Source organism: Protopterus annectens, chromosome 3.part1, assembly GCF_019279795.1.
Source record: "Protopterus annectens isolate FY-2018-M chromosome 3.part1, PAN1.0, whole genome shotgun sequence".
Lineage (NCBI taxonomy): Eukaryota > Metazoa > Chordata > Ceratodontiformes > Protopteridae > Protopterus > Protopterus annectens.
Window position 1 is genome coordinate 1107401468 of NC_056732.1, and position 17391 is coordinate 1107418858.

Here is a 17391-nt window from a genome sequence, read left to right on the forward strand (position 1 = left end):
GGTTGAGGAAGAATGAACGGACGGCCTTGTAAAAGCTGGTCTGACCTTATACACAGCCAAAGGTATTTTTTGCATGCCTGTGCAATCTTTATTTGATCTGACATCTGTTGATAAAGACTTGACTATTGGGTTGCTAGCATCCACTGAAGAATTCTCATATGATACCTTGCCAGAGAAACAAGAGTTATTGCTGTTGACATTGACCCCAAGGCTTGTAGAACCAATCAGGCTGAATCTTGGTGTTGTGGATAAGTTTTGCAACCTGATGTTTGTACTGTCTTTAGGGGAAGTGAAGCTGTTGCAGATACCGTACTGAAACTTGCCCCCTATGAATTCCTGTGTTTCAGATGGATGCAGCTGAAATTTGTTGTAATTTATTGCAATCCCCAGAAGGAAGCAAGTTTGGAGTACCTGGTCTCTTGCTATAATGAGTAGATGCCTGGTCAGGCTGGTAATGAGCCAGCAGTCTAAATATGGAAACACCCGGAATCCTTGCAGTCTCAAGTGAGCTGTCACTACTGACATGCATTTGGTGACCACCATGGGGGCTGTGATGAGACCAAAGGGCAGGGCTCAGAACTAGTAATGACTGGCTCCCAGCTGGAAGCATAAAAACCTTCTGGACTGCCTGTTCATTTTTATGTGATACTACGCATCTTGAAGGTCTATCAAGCACATCCAATCGACCTTGCCTAGGAATGGTAGGATATAATGAACATTGATCATCCAAAACTTAATCCTTTCCGGTTTAATGGGACCTCTTGGATGACTCCCTTTTCTAGCAGATTTTGTATTTCCAGTGCTGCTGCTTTCCTCTGATTGGGTGGAACATCGGGAAACTTTTGAGAATGGAGGTGGAAGGGAAAAGGGAACTACATAACCTCTGCACCCAACTGTCATATATTATATCTAGCCAGGCTCTCTGATGCAGGGATAGACAACCCCCAAGTGCCTCCAGAGGGGGACAATTGGGCCTCCTTTCAAGAGCGCTGGTAGGGCCTGTCAAACAAACTGTCTCTAGACTCCAGGTTTTGCAGACCACCTCTGCCACATGGGAGGAATCTTCCATTAGCGTTCCCCCCTCTGCCTCTGGGGGAAACCATCTCCATGTAGATCTTGGAAAGTACACCGAGACTTCTTGAACCACATTTTCCACCCCCCTTGTTGGTTTCTAAAAGGGTCCTTTGAGGGGTTGAAAAACATACTTTATAGCATAGTGTGTCATTCTATGTTTCTTGCACCTGGAGAGAGTGTCCTTCACTTTGGGGACAAACAAGGAAGTTCCATCAAAAGCAGCACAGACAAAAGACTAGAAGGGCTCCACAAAATCACACAAGCGCATCCAGGCATGTCTCTTTATTGAGATGCCTGAACCTGCCACCCTTGAGGTTAGCCTCAGCTGCATGAGAGATAATCCTCATGGACAAGTTTGAGACGGAATGAAGGACTGCCAACTGTAAAGCTATCGAAGCTTGGGTCTCTGCAGCAGTGGTCCTTGAAAGAGTATTTGACAATTCTTTAATCAAATTTCTTTGCAACCTTATGAAATGTGCCAAGTAGCTCGGTGACCTAAGAGCAAAGGTCACTGAAGCACAGACACATTTCCCAAACCTTTCCAAAGCCCTGGACTCTCTATTAGGGGGATGGACAGTGGAACTTTGTTTTGCAAGTTCCTTCTTCATGGCTGCTGCCATGACCATGGCATCCACTGGTACTCCCTTGCTCCAGTATTTCTTTCCTGTCAGAGGTGCCATAATTCGGTCTGGTCTCTTGGGAATAGGTTCAACAACATCAGGTTCCTTCCACATCTGCTGAAAGATCAAATCAATGAGCTCATTAGTGGGCAGAATTACCCAGGAGGTAGACAGTCCAGATTTGAACGCCTCCAGAAACATTTAATTCCTCTGGACAAGGATTTTGTGAGGACCAACCACCCCATTTCTTGAGGATCTCCAGAATGTCTTCAAATGAGACATCTTTGGGTGGTGATCTGGGGGATCCATCCACTTCTTGAATTCCATGTCTTCTGTGATAGATTCCTGAGGGGAATCTATATGCTTCCTTGGCACTTCTTGGCACTTTCTTTTCTGGGTTACTTCCTCAGTGGGATGTTCTGGGGAAGTGTTGAAGAGAGAGTAATATCCTGTTGGACAGTCTGGAAGGGTTGGACTGGGTGTCCCTGTGGAGTCAAATGTCGAGGCTCTTGGCGCAGATTCACATGGGATGTTGAAGGAAGATCCGAAGGGAGGAGAGACCATCCATCCTGCCAAAGCAGAGAAAACTCCCTTCACTACCTCGAAGTCAGACTGTCCCAGGCAGGAGAAAACCAATGGAGCCGAGAAGCCATGCTTCTGTCCCATCGGCTCCATCTGCCTCGAAGGCATTCCACCCAAGGCAGAGGCCAAAGCCGAGACGTCCAGGACGAAGGTTCCGTGGGGCAGAGAAAGTTCCGAAAGCCTTGGAGATGACTCCTACAACTCGGATCCAACCAGAGAGCTTCAGCTCCGACCACCACTCAGCTGAAAACTCGTCGAAGTCACAGCACTCAGAGAAACTTTTGGATCCGATGACACCAGTACTCTCGGATCAGAACCACATGCTGTCAGCAAACTCGGATGCAAGGACTCTGAAATGAAGTGTTGAATCAGAGAAGGAGCCAATACAGGAGGGGTAGAGCTAGTGTAGGCTTCTTGACCTGGGGGGGGGTCACACCCCAGAGAACCCCCATCTGTATCTACTCCGACAGAAACTTTCTCATCATTCTCTCCACATTGGCTTAGATGAGACTCCTGGAAGAACATAATGAAGCACTAGATGGTGATGTGGACCACCCTCTCTCAAGAAAGGGAGACATGACTCTATAAGGAACAAGATCTGTAGATGGATAGTATCAGACCCAAGGAACTACATCTTTGGAGCCGAAGTACTCTGATCCAAAGACATTTCAGGGGACGATGAGGAAATCTTAGAGCCAGTCAGCTTCGGATCCGACTTGGATTTTTTGAGTGGAGGCTCTTCAGAGGATGGAGTTGAAGATCCCAACTTTTCAGGGACTTCTTTGGACGGTCTTTGGAAGCTATTTCAGGGGTTGAACCCCAGACATGGCTTCTGAAAAAGAAGTCGACAGTAGACCTTTTAAGATTAATTTGTTTTTCCAGTCTGTTATAGCATGTGGATTAAAACTTTGTCATATGTCACAATGCACATTAAGGTGTTCTGGGCCTAAGCAGTAAACGCATAAGTCATGGGCATCAGAATACGGAAGCTTATGGCCACATTTTTTGCACTTCTTAAAGCCTTTCTCGTAAATCATAGACTAACACAAAATAACAAGAAAAAAAGAAAGTTTTTTTTTTTTAAAGGGTATGAGGAAGAAAAGGGAAAAGGTTAAACGTATGAACAATGGTACTGAAGGAGTAACCAATGTGCAAATAGGAAAGTTTGTCAGAAAAGAAAGTTTTTGAAGTCTAAGGAAAAATACCAGCAATGCTATATGAGAAATACACTTGTGTTTACAGTTAAAGAAAAAATTTGAGAAATTATCAAAAAAAACCTTATTTCTGAAATATGCTCGCAAGCAATGTGAAAAAATGAAAGGCTACCAGCCCAGCTAGATAGAATGTTGCAGATAATTCTATGTCATTGTAAATATTAATATAATCCACAGGCTGTTTTACAAATGTAAGAAAACTAAATGTAAGAAAAACTGTGTTATATGTTCTGAAATTCAAAAATTTAACCACAGTGCACCCTGCTGGAAGAAAGCTGATAAGTCAAGCATTGTATGTCTGTCTGATCTCAAACTCGGAGACATGATGTCTGGACCAACAAATTATTTCTACTGTTTTGAGACCAGAGTTAATTGCTAGATTTTACGTGTATAATGTCTGTTATTGTGGTGGTTTCCTGGCCAGGTGCAAGATTACAAAGACAAATGTAAATTTTGAGTTTCTGTTAGCCTGGGAGCCACAGAAGTATTTATATGTAGGTAACTAGGCTATTGGCCCTAGGGCCTACATAAGCCTAGTTAAAAAGGTACCCTGGCTTTCGCCACCCAAGAAAATTATTTTCCTGTGCCCCTGTCGAGCAGAGCCACAGAAGTGATCCCCGGGGTGAATTTCCTATCTCCCATCCGATCATCAAGATTTTTCTTGAAGAATGCTAATGAAGAGCTTTGTTTGATATAAATAGGTAGTTTGATCCAGAGTATGGGATGTCTCTGGGACAGGAATCTATCCCTCCAGCATGTTCTGTTTATTGTGGTAACAAGGTTTAGGTCCCTAGAGCGTGTAGCTCGGAGGGATTGGGATTTCTTTAAGTGGAGCATGTTCAACAGCTCTGGGTTTAACATAGCTTTGTATGTTAGGCAGAGATCGCCTGTGAGTAGGCGATATCCAATGGAGTAAAGCTGGAGTTTTTTGAGACGGTCTGCGTAAGGCATCTGTTTGAGGCCGGTAATCCTCTCTGTGAGGTGTTTCTGTGGCCTTTCCAGTTGTTGTAGATGTCTTGTGAGGTACATACCGAAAGGAGAGCTGTATTCTATAATGGGTCTAATGTGTGACGAGTAGAGGGGAACAATGACCTCTTTTTTCCTGGATGAGAAACCTTTTGTGATGAGGTGTGCCACGTAGGAGGATTTCCTGACTACTGTGGCAATGTGATTATCAAAGGAGAGACTACTGTCCACCTGTGTTCCAAGATTTCTTATCACACTTTCGGTGTTAAGTAGACTACCGCCTATGTGGTAGTTCATGGGTACAGAGTTAAAAATTATGTAATCTAAAATGAGTAAGCAGTGATGTATTATCAATTTAAGAGATCTCAGAGAGACACAGCATTTTGCATTTGTCTTCACAACTGACATCAACAGCACTTGCTTGCTCTGTATGTAAGTAGGATCTTAGACTTTAGTATTTCTCTTAGAAATAGATAGAAAATACTAAGATTAGACTAGCTGTTTTCTATATTTATGTCAGACTATCCTAAAGTATTGTTTTAAAGTTCCTGTGTCTGAACTCTTGACTAGCACTGTGCTGCACTGAGAAGATTTGTCTTGTGTTTTATTATTTATTATTGAATATGTTTAAACCTTTCAACTGTGGCTGTTTTGTGTAGAGATAATTTAAGGTCTAGAGTACTTGCATGTATTTAATGATACTGTACTAAGCCACTCCAATAGCCTTAAAAGTTCTGGTCACACTTAGTAATTGGATAATAATATTTAACATTAAAATTTGACTCCCTTTGGTAAGGGCCTTATCAGTAGCTGATATTGTGGTTGGTGGGAGTAATTACTACCTTACAGTCTGGGCCGAAAGGGGACACAGCTGGAGAGCCTGTGCCAGCCTTCCCCAGGAATGCCTGTGTGTTTATATATAAATCAAATATTAAAGTGTCTGTGTGTCAGCTACTTGGGTGGGGACACGAGGCACTGGTTGGGCAGAAAGGGTGCTGGAGGTTTTAGCTTGACCATTAGGCTGAGATCTGAAACCTATAGCTGTGCCAGTGGGGAGTCTTACTGGGGATCTGGAGAGAAAGGGAGAAACCAGCCCCAGACTGACTGTGATCTGTGTGTGCTCTTACAGAAAATTGTACTCAACTGTGTGAACTTGTTATCCTTCCCAATGTGTACGCCCCTCACTGGTGCTAGTGGTTAGGATTGAGGCTCCTTAATTACTGGGCGAGTGCACGAGTGTCACAAACTGTTTGGCAGTGGTGGGATATCCACATCAAATATTAATTGTTTGATTGTGGTAAGTTAGCCACATCACATACTAACTGGCTTGTAGTGGTGTGGACATTGAATTCCTGTAGCTTGTGTACAGTGATCACTGAAGGTGTTTTTGTACTCTAAATCAGCCACACAGTGAATATTCAGAGTTCAGATCACAACTGTTTTATTTCTTTTGTTAGCTTAGTTAGTCAGGGAGAGTAGGCAAGCATGTCAACAGAGGATTATGGCAAGCTGACAAGGAACCAGTTGGCTGAGATGTGCCAGGTTAAGGGACTGGTGCCTGGAAACCTGACTAAGGCAGACATGATTGCAGCTTTGGTCACAGCTCCATCAGAAAACAGCAATCAGGATGACGATCAGACTGGCTGTGGAGATGTACAACACTCAGGGAATGGACAGCTCAGCCTTTCTGCAGAGGACTTCAAAATCCATCTGGAGCTAGAGAGACTTGAGATGGAGGCCAGGCATTTGGAAATGGAAGCTGAGGAGGAGGAGAGGCAGCACGAAAAGGAGATGCTGACTCTTCGCCAGAGTCATGGAGGTAATAGGGAAGGGAGTAACTGGACCACAGAAGCACAAAAGGTCAGTAAATTTCTTCCGCAGTTTACAGAGGGGGAACATTTTGATAGTTTCATTCATATGTTTGAAAGGGTATGTAAACAGTATGATGACCAAAGGCTCTGGGTATGGTTCCTGACCCCTTTACTCCATTGTAAAGCTGGAAATGTACTTTCCAAATTACCTGACGTTGACTGTTTTAAATATAATGCTGTAAAGAATTCTTTGTTAGAATTTTTTAAGTTAACACCTGAAATTTATGGGAAAAAGTTTCATGAGCATAGATGCAAGGCAGATGAAAGTATGTGTGAATATATTGCTGAATTGAGCACTTATTTTCATAGGTGGGTGAGTGACTGTCAGGTCACCACTTTTGAAGGGCTGGCAGACCTTTTGGTGAGGGAACAAGCCCTTAGCACTTTGTCTGGGGACATGAGGATCTGGTTAGCCGACAGACAATGTGTTACTTCAGATGAGTTAGGGAAGAAGGGAGACCTATACCTAGCAAGCAGGGCATCCCTGCACAGGAAAGGGACCACCAGTACTGCTCATGAGTCTAAAGGAACCCATGATGGGCAGCCCAGACTGCCCCAACAGAATCTGACGGCAGCAGGGGAAGCCACTAGTCCAGGTGCACATCCAGGACCTAGGGATAAATGATTTGAATGCAACCAGTGGGGCCATGTGGCACAAAGATGTCCACGGAGGAAGGTGGGGAACAAAAGGTAAGGAAGCCAGTAAGTGGGAAGGACAAAATGCCAACAGTAGGTTGTCTTGAGACAACAGGGGTTCCAAACTTCCATCCTGCGGATGTACTGATAGGGAAGGATTTTGATGAGGCAGCACCATGTGTTTTAGTGCAGTTACATGCAGTCATGCTTCGAGATAAGCATGTGGGTCTGGTAACCTGGGGGAGATCCAGACAGACCGCATGCTTGCAGCCAGGACTTGTGAGGTGTTCACTTCAGGGAGGGAGCTACTCTGTAGCAGTGAGACTGAAGGGGAGCCACAGCTGCTTGAGGGTACTGATGATCCCTTGGATAGAGTGATTGCAAAGGCAGAGGTGAGTAGTAGTACCCAGGCTGACAGTGAGCCATCACTGTCAAAGGATGCCAGACTTCCTCGGGAAGGGGAGCTGGGAAGGGTTACAAAGAGAGAGCTGAGACAGACTCAGCTCTCAGACAATACAATGCAAGGCTTGAGGCAGGTAGCTAGTGAGACACCTGATTCTCAAGGGAAGGGGGAATCTGTATACTGGGACACAGGGTTACTGTATAGAGAGTAGACCCCCTGAGGGAGGGATAGAAGGTGAGATAATACAGCAGTTGGTAGTGCCTACAGCTTACCTTCTGGCACTTCTAGCTATAGCCCATGATATACCCTTTGCAGGTCATATGGGCATAAAACATACACAGAGACGTATTATGCAGAACTTCTATTGGCCTGGAATTTCCAGAGATGTAACAGGGTACTGCAGGACCTGTGAGCAGTGCCAAAATGTAGGCAAGGCAGGAGACAAGGTGAGAGCTCCTTTGATGCCTTTGCCTGTGATTGAGGAGCCATTTCAGAGGGTAGCTATGGATATTGTGGGGCCTCTGAGTATCCCAAGTTCCACAGGGAAAAAGTATATCCTAGCGGTAGTAGATTATGCTACAAGATACCCTGAGGCAGTGGCTTTGTCCTCCATTGAAGTGGAAAAGGTGGCAAAGGGTCTACTTCATTTGCCCTAACTTCCAACTGCCCGACACCAAATGACCGAAATTTTAATTGACCGAAATTTCATTTGACCGACAAGTATTATTGGCAAGTAAATGGGATATGCCTCCTTCCCCACTGTAGTGTGACCCTGGAGTTAGAATATATAGTTGGGGGGGTGGGGGGTGCAGCCCCCCCACTTAATTTCATATGATATTGTTTAGTTTTGCTTAAATATTGCTTAGTAAAACAAAAGTAAGTGGGGGGGCTGTGCCCCCCACACTCCCCCTAACTATATATTCTAACTCCAGGGTCACACTACAGTAGGGAAGGGGGCATATCCCATTTACTTGCCAATAATACTTGTCGGTCAAATGGGGTCGGGCAAATGGGTGATGGGCAATCGGACGTTAGGGCAAATGAAGTAGATCCGTGGCAAATGCTTTGTTAGAGGTTTTCAGCAGGGTAGGTTTCCCAAAAGAAATACTGACCGACAGAGGTGCCAATTTCATGTCAGACCTGCTGGCTTGTCTGTGGAAGTACTGTGGGGTGAAGTACCTAAAGACCACCGCCTACCATCCCAAGACTAATGGTCTTGTTGAGAGGTTAAACTCTGCAATCAGGTCCATGCTACGGACATTTGCAGACCAGTTTAAGAATGATTGGGGCAAATATTTGCCCCATCTGTTGTTTGCTTACAGAGAGGCTCCTCAGGAATCCACTGAGTTTTCACCCTTTCAGTTGCTGTATGGGCATAGGGTGAAGGGACCTCTAGATTTAATTCATGATGAATGGGAAGGTGAGTGTGAATCTCACAAGGAGTCTGTTGTGGCATATGTCCTAAACCTCCAAGACAAGGCTCAGGGAACTCATGGGCTTGGCCCAGGAGAACCTGGCAGAAGCCCAACAGCAGAAAAAGGTCTGATGTGACAGGAATGCTCGCGCTAGAGAATATGCTGTAGGGCAGCAGGTAACGGTTCTCATTCCTGTCAGACACAACAAGCTGCAAGCAGCTTGGGAGGGATCCTACAAGGTGGTAAGAAAGGTAAGTGATTGTTAACATGGTAGAACTGCTAGGCAGGAGCACAAATTGTTCCATGTTAACATGATGAAACCTCACCATGATAGGGAGGCCCTTGTGCTGAGTATTTGCAGTGGATTGCAGGAGGAGTCTGAAGGAGATCTGGTGACTGATCTCCTCAGTGAGGCTTGGACAGACACTTCAGTGGAAGGGGTAGCAATGTCCCAGCAGCTATCTCCTACCCAGGTTAGAGAAATCCACGCAGTGTTACATGAGTTTGGGGACATGTTCACTGGGAAACCAGGGAGCACCCACCTGACACAGCATCAGGTGGATACAGGACCCCAAACGCCTATTAGGCAGGCTCCTTATAGGGTGCATGAGAGAGTCAAACAGACTCTGAGGGAGGAGATACAGGAAATGTTGGAATTAAGGGTAATTCAAGAGTCCAACAGTCCCTGGGGCTCCCCAGTGGTGCTAGTGCCAAAGAAGGATGGCAGCACCAGGTTCTGTGTGGACTACAGGAAATTAAATAGTCACACAGAGTCAGATGCTTACCCCATGCCTAGGTCGGATGAAGCTCTAGAGCAGCTGGGTGGGGCTAAGTATCTTACTAAGGGTTACTGGCAGGTGCCTTTGACTCCTAGTGCTAGAGAGAGGTCAGCCTTTGTGAATCCATTTGGCTTGTATGAGTTTACAAAGATGCACTTTGGGATGAAAAATGCCCCAGCAACTTTCCAGAGGCTGGTAGATCATATCCTAGCAGGAGCAGGAGGGTTTGCCCTTGCTTACCTAGATGATATTGCCATCTACAGCCATTCCTGGCAAGAGCACCTTCAACATGTTAGGGAGGTGCTGGGCAAACAACAGAAGGTAGGGTTGACCATTAAGCCCAGCAAATGTCAGGTGAGTATGGTAGAGGTCTCCTACCTGGGACATAGAGTGGGGAGTGGTAAGATCAGGCCAGAACCTGCCCAAGTGGAAGCCATTCAGGCTTGGCCTGCATCTGTTACCAAAAAGCAGGTGAGGGGATTCTTAGGGACAGCAGGATACTACAGACAGTTTGTCTCCAGTTTTAGTACCATAGCTGCTCCCCTCACAGACCTGACAAGGAAAAACAGGCCAGATAGGGTAGTGTGGACCACAGCATGTGAGCAGGCATTCCAGAAGCTGAAAGAAGCTTTGGGAGGACCCCCTGTGGTAGCCAGTCCAGATTACAGCAAAGAATTTGTTTTGCAGGTGGATGCTTCGAAACATGGGGTGGGGGCTGTACTTAGCCAGTGGCTTAACTCAGTCATAGGTTACAACCCAGGGAGGAATGCTATGCAGCTGTAGAAACTGAATGTGTAGCCATAGTGTGGGCACTGCAGAAACTTCAGCTTTATCTGTATGGAAGAAAATTCACTGGAGTTGCAGATCACAATCCCCTAACATGATTACACCGAGCCAGCCAGCAAAATGGCAAGTTGATAAGATGGAGCCTAGGGTTGCAAGCATATATGTCAGTGCAGCACTGCAGTGGGATTAGCAATGCCAATGCAGATGGGCTCTCAAGACAGGGAATGTGGTAAGGTATACTCAGATAGACCTAACCCTCTCAAGCAGTGTTTCTCAAGGGTCACTTGAAAAACTAGCTTGAGTTCTCGGGGGGGGGGGGGGGGTATGAGAAACTTTAAGGCTGCCAGCCCAGCTAGATATAATTTTGTAGATAATTCTATGTCATTGTAAATATTAATATAATCCACAGGCTGTTTTACAAATGTAAGAAAACTAAATGTAAGAAAAACTGTGTTATATGTTCTGACCTTCAAAAATGTATCCACAGTGCACCCTGCTGGAAGAAAGCTGATAAGTCAAGCATTGTGTATGTCTGTTTAATCTCAAACTTAGAGACACATGTCTGGACCACCAAATTACTTCCATTGTTTTGAGACCAGAGTTAATTGCTAGATTTTACATCTATAATGTCTTTTATTGCTGTGGTTTCCTGGCTAGGTGCAAGATTGCAAAGAGAAATGTAAATTTTGAGTTTCTGTTAGATGGGAACCACAGAAGTGTTAAGAATGGCGTAACCTAAAATGAGTCAGCAGTAATGTATTATCAGTTTAAGAGATCTGAGAGAGAAAGAGAGAGAGAGCATTTTGCATTTGTCTTCAGAACTGACAACATCACCAGCACTTGCTTGCTCTGTAAGTAGGATCTTAGACTTCAGTATTTCTCTTAGAAACAGATAAACATTAGTAAGATTAGATTAGCTGTTTTCTATATTTATGTCAGACTTCCCAACAGTATTGTTTTAAAGTTCCTGTGACTGAACTCTTGACTAGCACTGTGATGAATTAAGATTTGTCTTGTGTTTTATTATTTATTATTAAATATGTTTAAACTTTTCAACTGTGGCTGTTTTGTGTAGAGATAATTTAAGCACTACAGTACTGGCATGTATTTAGTAATACTGTACAAAGCCACTCCAATAGCCTTAAAAGTTCTGGTCACACTTACTAATTAGGTAATAATATTGCACAGTACAATTGGACACCCTTTGGTAAGGGCCTTATTAGTAGCTGATATTAGTGGTTGGTGGCAGCAATTACTACCTTATAGTCTGGGCCAAAAGGGGGCACAGCTGGAGAGCCTGTGCCAGCCTTCCCCAGGAGTGTCTATGTGTTTGTATATAAATTAAATCTTTAAGTGTGTGTGTGTGTGTGTGTGTGTGTGTGTGTGTGTGTGTGTGCCAGCTACTTGGGCAGGGACACGAAGCACTGGTTGGACAGAGAGGGTGCTCAAGGTTTTAGCTTGACCACTAGGCTGAGATCTGGACCCTATAGTTGTGCCAGTGGGGAGTCTTATTGGGGATCTGGAGAGAAAGGGAGAAACCAGCCCCAGACTAACTGTGATCTTTGCGTGCTCTTAAGGGAAATTGTACTTTACTGTGTGTGTGTACTTGTTATCCTTCCCAATGTGCATGCTGCTTGCTGGTGCTAGTGGTGAGGACTGAGGCTCCTTGATTACTGGGCCAGTGCAGGGGGGTCACAAGCAATGTTGGCTACATCTATACATGAAAGCGGCAAACGAGATCTGTGGTATGTTAGGAGTTGGTGCATTATGAGTATGGAACAACTCAGTTTCAGTTGGCCACGAGCTATAATAATGGTTGAGTGGGATCTGAGGTTCGGATCTGAACCCAATGGCTGAAGAATGAATGAAAATTGACAACATCAGATCAAGTGCTGTGAAGCAGCAGTGCTGACTGTTGCATGCTCTAATCAAAAATATTACTTTTAAAATATACAGCACCAACAATGGGTTTGGCACTGGTACTTCTACCTCATGAACATGTGCTGCTAACACATTACAACTAAAATTATAGGCTCACATACACAGCACATGCATTTCCTGCAGTACCATATAACAACCACTTCCAAAATTACATTTATTGTCACAGTAACAATTACTACTAGCTGACCAACATCAATTAGCATCCCCATCCCCTTCCATATCCACCTGGAACAAGTAATTAAGGAATAACTGTATTCATAACTTTCATTACAAATTACCATCATTCAATGAAATTAAACCGACTTAGTCTAAGCAAAGTTTTCAACCAGTAGTTCTAATGGGTATGCCAACAGTCTTAAAACACCATACACTTCCAAATAAGCCTTAAACCTGCTGTCAGCACTGAGTATTAGCAAAATAACAGAGGCAGCATGCTAATTATCTCAGTGCCTGATCCACGTCTGTTGATAGGCACACTGAAAAGTTTGCTGCATGCTTTGGGCTTTGCTGAGTTGATAAATATTCTCAGTGTTTATAAAACTGTTCTTAAGCACAGTGCTCCTGAATAAATGACAACTTAAAAAAATTAATACTTTTATATGGCCCATGTTCAGTATGCTTTCAAAAACTGTGTATATATATATATATATATATATATATATATATATATATATATATATATAAACTGGTGCATTAAAGAAGATATATATACACTTAAAACCTGCTCTAGACAGTCACAATATCACATCAAGAGACAGTTAACAAATCATTCTAAACAACTAAAATGAAAACTATATTTGTCAATGCAAAAGACAGACTTCAGAAATTGTCAGTTATTCAAACAGAATATTACCGTCCCCGCTTATGTCATCTGCAGATCCAGCAGCATGCAAAGTGGAATGGAAGGAGAGAAAAGACAGAGAGAGGGAAGGGAAAAACAAAAGGGAAAAAGAGAAAATGTTATTACAGCTATGAATTAGCAAATAAAACAGCAGGAGAGCAGAAACCCAGTTATTTTCAAAGCCAGTCACAATAAAGCTTATCACACAGCAGAGAAATGGTGAATTATTTACACATTTTTAGTTCCAAACTGAATACAGAAACTCTCTAACTATGATACCCAGCATCTGAATTAGGGATTATTATTTCTCTTTCCCTTGAACAGCCCTGTCTACTTTTTTGAAAATTAAATCAATGAAATTCAATTCAATGAAATTCATGCTGACTGTAGCAAGGGAAAAGCAATACAACTAGTTTCTCTTAATACTGTATCTATAACAGTTACCCACATTCATTAGTATGGTGGTGATTCTCTGATCCATTTTCAAATGTTTTTGCCTACCTATCACTGCAATCTCAGCCAGTGTCATAAGAATTTATATTGACACCTAAACCTCATTTGTGCACATAATAAATTAAACAGGAAACTGAACTACTCAAGAAAAATGAAATATGAGATTATTGAACATAAGCTATGTATATGACATGGTAACAACAGCAGCAAATGTAACAGCTTCATGTATTTTGAGCTGCATTCAACACTTCACATTCCTAATATACTGATAACAGATGGAAAGAGAAAATTCCTGTAGAAAGTAATTTTTGATATAATGTGACACTGCAAAGGCATTCTACACAAACATCAGCATGCTGTATCAGGGGTCCAAGAACAGTCCACCAATGCACTTTTGTCAAGGAAGGTTAGTCTAACCATCATAAATAAAGGGGATGTGTCAAAAAAAGACCTAATACTTTCAATATTTTAACAAATAAAGCACATGGTCTAGTCTGCTGGATAATTCAGTAAAATATTTTCAGCGTAATTAAGGATCCAGCTGAAGTGACAAACATTATTAGTTAAGATATGGTATGGTACTTAACTTATGGGGAGGAGACAATGTAAGATCCACAGCCCATGAGTTATTAACATAACTGCAGTGCCAGAGGTTCTGCTCATTACTTCAGGACCATTTTGCTTTAGCCTAGTAGCTAAAGAATTGAACTTTTTGGAAAAGAAGGGAGCTTTAAACTGAAATTCAATGAACAAACACAGAAAATGGTGCAACACTTCTTCAGTTCTACCCAAGGAGGAATAAGCATGTAAGAAAGAAGTGGGTCAGAAAGACTGAGGCATAGGTATGTGCAAATGAAGTAAAAAAATCTAAGCGGTCAGAGTAAAAAAGAGAGAGATTAAAGAGAAGATTAAAATAATTCTAGATGTAAGACCAAGTGGCCTCCATCACCAAAACCATTTTCTCAAACAAGAGATAAAAGAAAGGCAGGAGGGTAAGGTAAATAACAGCTGTAGCACCATTCAATTCCATTTTTATTTTTTTTGCTTCATTGCAGGACCCTGCCCAATTGCTCCCCTACCTGCACCTAACTGACCCATTTGTTGTTCCTCAAGGCATCCTTAAGGAAAGTTAAGAGCCTAAGGGCTCACTCATTCTAAACCTACTAGTCTAATCTGCCCACCCATTTCTCTGAGGCAAAAGCCAGGTTATACGGAACAATCAGCTCCTGTGGAGTGACCTACTCATTTCCCACATAGCTCTTCCCACACAGCTGCTCACTAAGCTCCAAAGAATGTTCCTTGCTACAGAAGTTTGCTTCTGCATGCTAACTTTTCTGCACCATGGCAGCACATGCTCAGTAGGCCCACACTCCATGGATGCAATACTTTGTGTTCGTTCCAGTTGTTACCCTAACACTGAGCCACAGACAGATGCCCCCCCCCCCCCCAAGATGAGCGAGGCAACAAAACCTGCTCACACCTAGCTTCCCCTGCCTGGTTCTTCTAGTACTCAAGTCACTAATCAAACTTAAGTCATCTGGGTCATAACCCAGGGCAGATAATAGGGGTGATTCAAGTAGCTACCAGTGGCCCATAGCTCAATAGGGACCCATAGCCTGCCAATAAAAATGATTTAATTTTAAAAAGTTTTGATATGTTCAGCACTACTAACTAATTTCAGTTAGATCTCATGCTAAACACAACAACCATTAATGCACCAACTTTTTGTGTAAAAAAACAATAATCACTGTATTTCCTTTGTATACTTGCAGTGCCTACAATTTGCAAGTTGCACCACACTAGTGACATTTATTTATTTTTAAGTGAAGCTACATTTGTTTACTTAAAAATACATATTTAATTAGATTAAATTAAAAAAATAAATGGTGCTACAACTTTCCGCTGGCTGTTCTCCTATGCTTTACTGGGAAAGCAACCAGCAGAAAGCCTGGGAATATCAAGCAGTACCACAGAAAGCTGTGGGGTGCTTTATATGTTTGAGTTAAAGTTAGGTTAAGTTTTTGTTTGTGTCTTTTGGCTTTTCCCAGTTAGGAGTCGCCACAGCGGAACTCCGGTCTGCTAATGATTGGTAGTTGATTTTTACATGCCGAGTTACCAGCCCTGACGCACAACCTTCAATGAAGGTACGCCCATTCACACATGTCTCCACGCAGAATACGCTCTAGCTGAGAATCGAACCGGACAGCGTCTTACTGTGAGGCGACAACGCTACCACAGTACCTTAGGTTAAGTATTTTCTTTTTAATCATGGCACACAACCAGATATGCTTCACACCAGGTCGCTGCAGTTGTGTCAGTAAATAATAGGGCTGAAAGCAGCATGTCGTTAAGTATGACTGCATTATTTTCTGCTTACTGTTGTTGTAGAATGTAAAGCAGAAACCGTCTCTGATTTGTTAACTGTTTCTGAATTTATATCATGTTTTGACCTGTGACTGTGCCTAAACCAAATTTTGGTTTCCTGGTAATCACTGAGGATTACAGCAACTTAAAAGTGGGTGTGTGTGAATGAAAACAGTTTGTGTAATGATACTGGGAAAGCAATCACATTTTTTAGCAAAAATCTTAAGAAACCTATGAAGTGTAACTCAATAATTCAAGAAGATTACAAAACAATGCCAAGCACAGTGTATTACTGAAAGTACATTTTATTGTAACACTAAGCAATGTACCTCCCAACTTTTTTATTGAAGCATTTTAGACAAAGCCAAAAGCAATGGGAGGGCATGGACATGGAAAATCTGGGACAAGTTTTAAATATAACTAATTTACTTAAAAATTAATAGAAGAACAGGGTTTACATCAACACCCATTTTATGAACACTAAGAAGTATGAAACTCTAATGGCTGGCATTACTGATTGACTATAGCTCTGATTGATTTATCAGGGAATCAAACATTTTACAAGGCACAGGGTTAAAAACATGAGGCAAACTCAGGGAGACTTGAGACGTATGCTTAGCACTTTAGTTAAGCAACTGTTACAAGGAAAACCATCTCTGGTACTCTGTCAGAGACTGCATTATATTTTATTTTATTTTGTGGATTGACTTCTCCATTTCAAAAAAAAAAGATTCTACACTTCCCCTTGCTTTTATGGCTTGAAGGACTGAAGCAACTTGTCATTTGCTTATAATCTGACTGCATTATTTTCTGGCTACTGCTTGTGTGTAAAACAAAGCTGAAGCTGTCCTTGATTTTATAGACTGTCCCTAACTTTGGCCTATGTTTTGGTCTAAGTCTCATAAAAAAAAAATCTTTGGTTTTCAGGAAAATCACTGATGACAGCAGCCACTAAATGTGAAAGGGAGCAGAGATTTGGTTGTGGATGAAAACAACTTGCTCTCTTGTCATTCGATCATTTTAAAGTCTGGATTTACAGGACTAGTGTGCATTTGTATAAAACACAGGAAAATTTATTCTCTGGCAACACTAAGAAACAAAGTTGAAACCATCACTGATTCCATAAAATGTCCCTATCTGGCTTACATGCCACATAAATGATTTTCTGGCAAATCGCTGAGGATTACTATTGATAAATTATGAAAGACATTGGCTTTCTAGACTTCAAATCTTTCAGAAAATGTATCATAATGCAAAAAATGGTTACTCTAGCAACTTTCTAAATATGCAAGAACAATATTTAAAATATGTCCTAGATTTTGGGCCTTAGTTCATCATTAGTTTTGGGGGTTTGTCTCCGATTCTTGAGTTAACAGGTTGAGAGAGATTGTTTTATTGCAGTCCTCTGAGATTTACATGACCAAGTGGCTACAACTGTGCTGGGTA

The 17391-nt window shown here is 42.5% G+C and overlaps 1 protein-coding gene across 11 annotated transcripts in view; it reads right to left on the reverse strand.

Moving 5' to 3' along the window:
- The window catches only part of PTK2 (protein tyrosine kinase 2), a 4250095-nt gene that overhangs the window by 1506462 nt on the left and 2726242 nt on the right, over positions 1–17391 (reverse strand). For 7 of the 11 annotated variants that reach the window (XM_044067250.1, XM_044067247.1, XM_044067255.1 and 4 more), the window contains one exon: positions 13141–13158. The exons of the other annotated variants lie outside the window; for them this stretch is intronic. In XM_044067250.1, the coding sequence (XP_043923185.1) occupies positions 13141–13158 (18 nt within the window). The remainder of the gene's footprint in view (positions 1–13140; positions 13159–17391) is intronic. 11 annotated transcript variants of the gene reach the window in all.